Here is an 8,134-nt window from a genome sequence, read left to right on the forward strand (position 1 = left end):
AAAGGTGATCAAATACAAATACAATGGTTGCATATTGTTGTCCAACCTACCCAGTGTATGAAAATAAAGAATTTGACTTCCCCACATGCAAAAGGAACAGAGGTATTGAAGATGAGAATCAAATATGTGAATATGCAAATATCCAATTAAACAAACTTTACCCCGGTAGGCTATAAACTGTGTCCCTCAGAACAATGATAGAGTGACTGAGTGAATGTAACTCCTAATGACCTCATCGTTCACAACTCAGCATCTTCAAGATCAATTTAAATCCAAAACCCTGGGTAGAGGACACTGATCTCTACTTCAGCTCACAAAACTCAGCCTCCCCAAAGTAATCTAACGTAAATCCAGGATAGAGAGGCTGAGTGAATGTGGTGTTGACTCTGTGCAGGAGGGTCATGGTGTCAGAGACGCTGTAGAAGGACAGAGTACCTGCCCTGTGATCCAGGTACACTCCTATTCTGAAGGACTGGGGGCCCGGTACTGTGATCATCTTGTTATTGTGTGTGAAGCTGTAATGACCTGGTCTGCAATCTAAAGCCCAGGATTTGGAATTTAATCCAAATCCACTGTCCACCCCGGTGCCTGTTCTACTAATGTCTTTGTAGGAGGCTGCTACACAAACCCCTCTACCTCCACTCCACTCCACCTCCCAGTAACAGCGTCCAGTCAGACCTTCTCTACCCAGAACCTGAAACCATTCAATAAATCTTTCTGGGTGTTTAGGATATGACTGCTTTTGCTGCATCCATGTTGCTTTTCTGTTCCCCTCAGACAAAGACAGACGTGTGTGTGTTGTGTTTGGGTCCAGTGTGATCTGAGAGGAATATTGTAAGAAGTCAGCTCTGGTCTTGGGCTCTGGGCGCAGTAAAACATTAATAACTGCATTCACTGTTGTTGATATTCTGGGCCACTGCTCTTTCAGAACATCCTCTAGTTTGTCTCTCAGCTCAGACAGGACCTCAGTCACATCTGCAAAGTACAGGAGAGGAAGGACACCGATGCTGGGTAAGTCTGTAGACTCACTGGGACTGGAGAGGGGGGGGTGACTCTGTAGAAAGTGGATGTGGTCCTCTGTGTGTGAGAGCTGCTCCAGCTCAGTGTCTCTCCTCCTCAGGTCCGCTATCTCCTGCTCCAGTCTCTTCTGCAGTTCTTCAGCCTGAGTCACTGTGGTCCTCTGTTGGGCTCTAATGACCTTCTTCAGCTCAGAGCGCCTCGTCTCCAAGGAGCGTATCAGCTCAGTAAAGATTCTCTCACTGTCCTCCACTGCTTTATCAGCAGAGCGATTGAGAGAATCAACAGCCTGTTGGGCCTCTTTGAGTCGCTTCTCTCTCTCCTGGACTTTCTGCTGACGAGAGAAGGTGTTCTCCAACTTCTCCTGAAGCCGTGTGGAGGCTTTGACCAGCTTGTGTTTCTTTAACGGAGCTACAGTATAATGAGGATGGAGGTGAGTTTCACAGAAAGAGGTCAGACATACCAGGCAGGACTTGAGGGCTTTCCGCTTTCTCCCAGTGCAGAAATCACAGACCACATCTGCAGGTCCAGCATAACAGTGATCAGGAGGAGCAGCTTGGAGTCCTGTCTTCATTAGTTGTTCTATCACTTCAGCCAGCATATTGTTTTTCTTCAGAACGGGCCTCGGAGTAAAAGTCTCCCTGCACTGGGGACATGTGTAGATCTCCCTCTGATCATCGTGATCCCAGCAGTCTGTAATACAGCCCATACAGTAGTTGTGTCCACAGGGAATAGTTACCGGATCCTTCAGTACATCCTGACAGATAGAACAGCAGAACTGGTCCCGGTACAGATCAACTCCTTGCTGCGCCATTTTATTCTACAAAGAGACAGTTTCAAGATGATGCACAATGAGATCTTCTGAGAGAATTGTTGAATATATACTGTACACAAATGTTCTAGAATGTTCTATTATGACATCATACTGTGACATCACAAATGTTCTAGAATGTGCTATTATGACATCATACTGTGACATCACAAATGTTCTAGAATGTTCTATTATGACATCATACTGTGACATCACAAATGTCCTAGAATGTTCTATTATTGGTCATGAAATGTTTCGAGAGGCTGGTCAAGGACCACATTTGTGCCTCTCTCCCCAGTGATATGGACCCTATGCAATTTGCATACAGGACAAACAGGTCCACTGACGACGCGGTCTCCCAGGTACTGCACAGCACTCTCTCCCACCTTGACCGTCAGAAGGGGGGCTATGTGAGCAGGGCCGCCTCAGGGGGTGTGCGAGCAGTGCGGTCGCACAGGGCCTCGCGGGAAGGGGGGCCTCGCAAAAAATAAATAAAAAAAAATAAAAAAAAATATTTTTTATTTATTATTTTTTTTATTTTTTTTTTTTTTTTATTTTTTTTTTTTTTTGCGAGGCCCCCCTTCCCGCGAGGCCCTTTTTCATCACATACCTAAAATCTAGTTTTGCTTATATGCTTATATATTTCACATTAGACACGTTTGTAGAATGTGTCTGACTTGTTCCTGGGTCTGCACCTGGGTCACTATTGGAGCTCTGGTGCTCTGCAGCAGGCATTGGTTTCAATGAAGGGAGTGGTTACTTACATCATAGTATGCCGCCGGAAACTTAAACGAAGAAGAAGAAGAAGAAGAAGAAGAATCAGCTGCGTTTGAATATTTCGCGCGTGCAGCTTTTGACTATTATGCTTAGTTATGCCAGCCAAGGTCGGTCATTATCAGTCGGTCAGTCACCAAGGAACGTTGACGAAAGGCGGGACAAATGGCCGGAGCCTTGTCATGATGCAGTCGGGATATAGGCCATGGCCCATGATGATGTCAGCTAGTAGCTAGCTTAGCTAAAGGCTATCTAGCGTTAGCTAACCTGCAGCCAAGGATGAAGAGGGTCGTTTGGCAGATGAACTTCGTCAACTCCACGCGGTTGTCTCCATCCTCTTGGACGTTTGGTGAGTTTTTAACCTATTCTATTAACTCTATTCTATTCCCGCCGTGGACATCGCTCTCTCTCTCTCTCTCTCTCTCACTCTCTGGAGCTAAACTGGCCGACTAGCTAATAGTACTACTAGTAGCTAACGGTGTGTGCCTGGTGTCAGCACCTGGCTGTATGTAGCCGCATAGCTTGCTTCTGCGTTAGCTAATGGTTAGCGATAGCCTGGTTGAGCTAACTGTTAGCCAGTTAGCTGTTTAGCTTCGACGTTAACTGCCGGCTGCGCTCGGCTGGGAACGTTCGTTTGATGCTATCAGTTAGCCTTGAGTTAGCTGTTAGCTTGTGCTACGACCATTGACATTAGCCGTGAGAATAGCAGGGGGTTCTGGCACTCTGACTACGACATCATCTTTGACAGAAGATGTATTCGGGCCTGCACCATGACAAGGCTCTGGCAGCAGCTTATTTTTGTCCCGACAGCGAGAGGCCTTTCGTCAACGTGGAGACCTGTGTTACGGCCTTTCGCCCTGCGTTCCTTGGTGCAGGTAAGATTAATGAAAATGTCATGACATTACCCCACTCTTCCTTCCTTCCCCTCCCGAATGTTTTGTTAATTTTTTTCCAGGCAAAACATATGCTACTTCACAACATTTGGAGATACGACATGTGCTGTGTGTGAATGTCTTGGTCGTTTGTGTAGCTTGGGTAGCGTTGGGCCATTGGCCAAAGCTGTGTGTGTCACAGTACCTGGCTAGCCTATTTAGCTGATGTCGGCCATTGGCTCCTTGCTGCTTTGGTTTCTCTGGTATAGACCCTCTTCTCTTTGGATTTAAGTGTTGAACTTTGTCCTTTTGGATCTCTCATACATGCTCTCTCTCTAACACACACACATGCTCTCTCTCTCTCTCTCTCTCTCTCTCTCTCTCTCTCTCTCTCTCATACATGCTCTCTCTCTAACACACATGCTCTCTCTCTCTCTCTCTCTCTTTCTAACACACACAGTCTGCCTATGGCGGCCTTTCTCGATGGCTAGGCTGTGCTCGCTGAGTCTGTATAGTCAAGGATCTTCAGTCACAGTGCTCAGGTATTCTGCCACTGTGTACTCTCTGTTTAGGGCCAAATAGCATTTCAATTTCTTTCCAATGTGTCTCTCTCTCTCTCTCTTGGATTTAAGTGTTGATCTTTGTCCTTTTGGATCTCTCATACATGCTCTCTCTCTAACACACACACACATGCTCTCTCTCTCTCTCTCTCTCTCTCTCTCTCTCTCTCTCTCTCTCTCTCTCTCATACATGCTCTCTCTCTAACACACATGCTCTCTCTCTCTCTCTCTCTTTCTAACACACACAGTCTACCTATGGCGGCCTTTCTCGATGGCTAGGCTGTGCTCGCTGAGTCTGTATAGTCAAGGATCTTCAGTCACAGTGCTCAGGTATTCTGCCACTGTGTACTCTCTGTTTAGGGCCAAATAGCATTTCAATTTCTTTCCAATGTGTCTCTCTCTCTCTCTCTCTCTCTCTCTCTCTCTGTACACTGTATATTGACTGTAGAACGGGAGCTCTCTCTCGCTCTCTCTTTTGCTATATGTTGACTGTATCATGCCCCGCCTCGGGCAGCGCTATTATTTAAGAATATGTTGACTGTATGAAAAAAAAATAAATAAAAAAAAAAATATATAATTTTTATTAATTTTTTTAACCTTTGGGGGGTTAAATCTCGCACAGGGCCTCGCATTTCTCCCAGGCGGCCCTGTATGTGAGACTGTTGTTCATTGACTACAGCTCAGCGTTCAACACCATAGTCCCCACCAGACTGGTGGACAAGCTGATCGAGCTAGGCCTGAGCGCCTGGGTACTGGACTTTCTGAGTGAAAGACCCCAGGCGGTCAGGGTGGGGGGTCAGACCTCCAACACCATCACCCTGAGCATCGGGTCCCCCCAGGGCTGTGTTCTAAGCCCCCTGCTGTACTCACTCTACACACACGATTGTGTGGCCAAGTTCAGCTCCAACTCCATAGTGAAGTTCGCCGACGACACGTGGTGGTGGGGCTGATCTCGGACAACGACGAGAAGGCCTACCGAGAGGAGGTTGAGGTACTGGAACGTTGGTGCCAGGACAACAGCCTGCTCCTGAACATTGGTAAAACCAAGGAGCTGATCGTGGATTATAGGAGAGGACAGCAGGAGACACACACACCACTGATGATTAACGGGGCTACCGTGGACAGGGTGAGCAGCTTCAAGTACCTGGGGGTCCACATCTCAGAGGATCTGACATGGTCAACACACATAGACACAGTAGTAAAGAAAGCGAAGCAGCGCCTCTACCACCTGAGACAGTTAAGGAAGTTCAGAGTATCGGGGAAGATACTCCAGTCCTTCTACTCAGGAGCTGTAGAGAGCATCTTGACCGGAAACATCACTGCCTGGTATGGGAACAGCACGGCACAGGACAAGAAGGCCCTACAGAGAGTGGTGCGCTCAGCCGAGCGTACCACGGGTATTGCGCTACCTCCCCTGCAGGCTCTATACAACAAGAGGTGCAAATCCAGAGCCTGCAGGATAATGAAAGACCCCCACCACCCCAATAACAGCCTGTTCCAGCTGCTGAGGTCAGGCAGACGCCTGCGAACCCCAGCTACTAGGACGGAGAGGCTTAGGCTAAGCTTCTTCCCCCAGGCCATCAGAGCCTTGAACAATGAACATTGAGAGACACAGAAACTGAACTATCCACACACAAGCACACACAAGCACATACACGACACGCACGCTGAGCACGCTCACACACTAGCAGCCACTTTAACACTCATGCCGCACATACGCACACTTATGGCCAGAGGAAAGGCCACTTTAAATTAGTATAACATCAGGAACAGTGTATTGCACTACTAAAGCTACCTAGCATGTCCTATATGCTCTGTAAATACTATGTACAGATACCGAGATGGCACACCATGTACCTGTTTATTGCACTGTTGTTTTTTACTGGATTCTATTAATATGTTGTACCACTGTATTTTTATTGGATTCTATTATATGTTGTACCACTGTATTGCACATCGTCGCGGGCAAGACCAGCCGCATTTCATTGTATACCTGTATGCCGTGACAATTAAAACTCTTGACTTGACTTGACTTGACTATGACATCATACTGTGACATCACAAATGTTCTAGAATGGTCTATTATGACATCATACTGTGACATCACAACGGAACATGTTTGAGTTCCATTTGAATAATATAAATAATGTTTGGTAAGGCTGTCCCTGAAGCCTGTTTTTGGGATTAAAACTTTGTGTAAATGTAAATAAAAAAAATAGACAATTAGACAAATAGACAAAAAATAGACAATTCCGCGCGGGGAAATTGTGAAAGTGTGGGTGACGCCTGTGCATCACCGGCCAACAGGAGAGGGTCTGTATTGTCTCTATGACAAACGGTTCAAAAGATACAAAAAGGGGGCGCGGCCTAAGGACGTGGTCAATATAGACCAATGAAAGAGGATATCCCTACTGAGTACAATGGTACAACCTGCAAGTCTCTACGACAAACGGTTCAATTTAGAGAAGAGTCTAACTTCAAGAAACAGGCTGTTCATTCAACAATGTATGTATATGTAGACACCTGAATATGTCTAACAATAATTCAATGTGTCTAACTCTAATTCCTTGTACTCTACTGTGCTCACTGCTGTGTTCAGGATAACGTTGTGTAAACTCACTGACCAGGCTGATTCTCCACCTCCTAACATTGACATTTAATAGGGGGACATGACACTGGACTGCCGCCAGGGGGAGCTGGTGCGACGTTGGGCAGGGGGACAACAGGTGAAGAGTGGCTGGCTGAAGGTAGAACTCTTGCAGCGGGACTTCCTCTTCATCGTTTTTAGATGGGAGGCCGAGTCTGTCTAAAGTGAACTTGATTGATCCATGTTGGGAGACTACACAATTCTTTGTGTGTGACAGGGGTGTAAAAAGTACCCAGAAATTATACTTAAGTGAAAGTATGGGTACTGTCTCAAAATCTGACTCAAGTAAAAGTCAAAGTATCTGGCTAAAAACACACTTGAGTAAAAGTCAAAAAGTCCTACTTTTAAATGTACTTAAGTACTCAAAAGTAAAAGTAATTTTTTTTAAAGGGATAGACCAGGGCCCTCATTCATCAACGTGTCTTACGCACAGATATGTGCTTAACCTGTGCGTACGACCATTTCTAAGCAAAGAGTGGGATTCATCAATTTCAACTTGAACTTGACTTCGTGCTTATGTGTACGCACAGCTCGGAGCACATTTAGCTGACGCCCAGTGGTAGAACATCGTTACTACGGCATAAGCGCTCCTCAGTTCTGCATTAGTTTCAAGGCGGAAATAAGCTTCTGTGCATTAGTGTTCAACTTCTGTATGACCCGTAATTCATTATAGTTCATTATAAAATAGTGACAGTAGTGTAATTATAACGGGCTCACACGCGAACAAGAGGTTGGCCTGCTTGTTTGGCACAGGGGGGCAGACGCAAAACACCAACCTCCAAACGCGATTAAATATTGTTTCAAATAAAAAGCGAATTATTTTGTGTTTCATGTTTCCAAATAAGATTGGTCACGAAATGCTTTCTACTTCAATTTGTTGGTTAGAATAGATGACCTCCGTTGAAACTTCACTGAGACTAACAGTCTATTTGTGAGCTCCTGCTCAGATGTGATAATAATAACAATAATAATAATAGCTTCATTTTATATAGCGCCTTTCAAGAGACCCAAGGTCGCTTTACATAGATAGGGGGGGGGGGGAATAACAAAGTAACAGACATAGTGGACAGACACACAACATATAAATATGATGATGGAATTCATTCAAGATCCTCTCCACCCTCGGGTCTTTGCCACCGGCACGGTCCATCGTGATATTGGAGATGGATCGAGCAATAGACTGTTACTGTAGCTGTCAAAGCTCCATCACAAATGCAGTTATGTGAATAGAAAGGGATTCCACTCAGTCAATGTTGCGATGCGCATTTGCCTGATACATGTCGTTGCTGCCGGGAGGAAAGGCATGCTGCATGTTTTCAATTAATTAAATAAAACAGATACTTTTTGCAAGGGTTTACTGACTGTCATACAAATAATCAACCAACTACATACTGTAACTTTTCAGTGCACGTTCTTATTTACATTGTGACAACAGCCTTGTGAGTTCCCGCAG

General features: G+C 45.5%; 1 protein-coding gene across 1 annotated transcript; it reads right to left on the reverse strand.

Annotated features, from left to right (window-relative positions):
- Positions 1-301: 301 nt before the first annotated feature.
- LOC311229487 (E3 ubiquitin-protein ligase TRIM11-like) lies at positions 302-1,831 on the reverse strand (the record flags this gene model as incomplete). The annotated part of the gene is made up of 3 exons (XM_084315565.1): positions 302-853; positions 1,061-1,201; positions 1,481-1,831. The coding sequence occupies 3 exons, from the start codon at positions 1,829-1,831 to the stop codon at positions 302-304; spliced, it is 1,044 nt and encodes a 347-aa protein (XP_084171691.1).
- Positions 1,832-8,134: the final 6,303 nt, after the last annotated feature.

Source organism: Notolepis coatsorum (genome assembly GCF_963971535.1).
Source record: "Notolepis coatsorum genome assembly, chromosome: 6".
In the NCBI taxonomy this organism is placed as follows: domain Eukaryota; kingdom Metazoa; phylum Chordata; class Actinopteri; order Aulopiformes; family Paralepididae; genus Notolepis; species Notolepis coatsorum.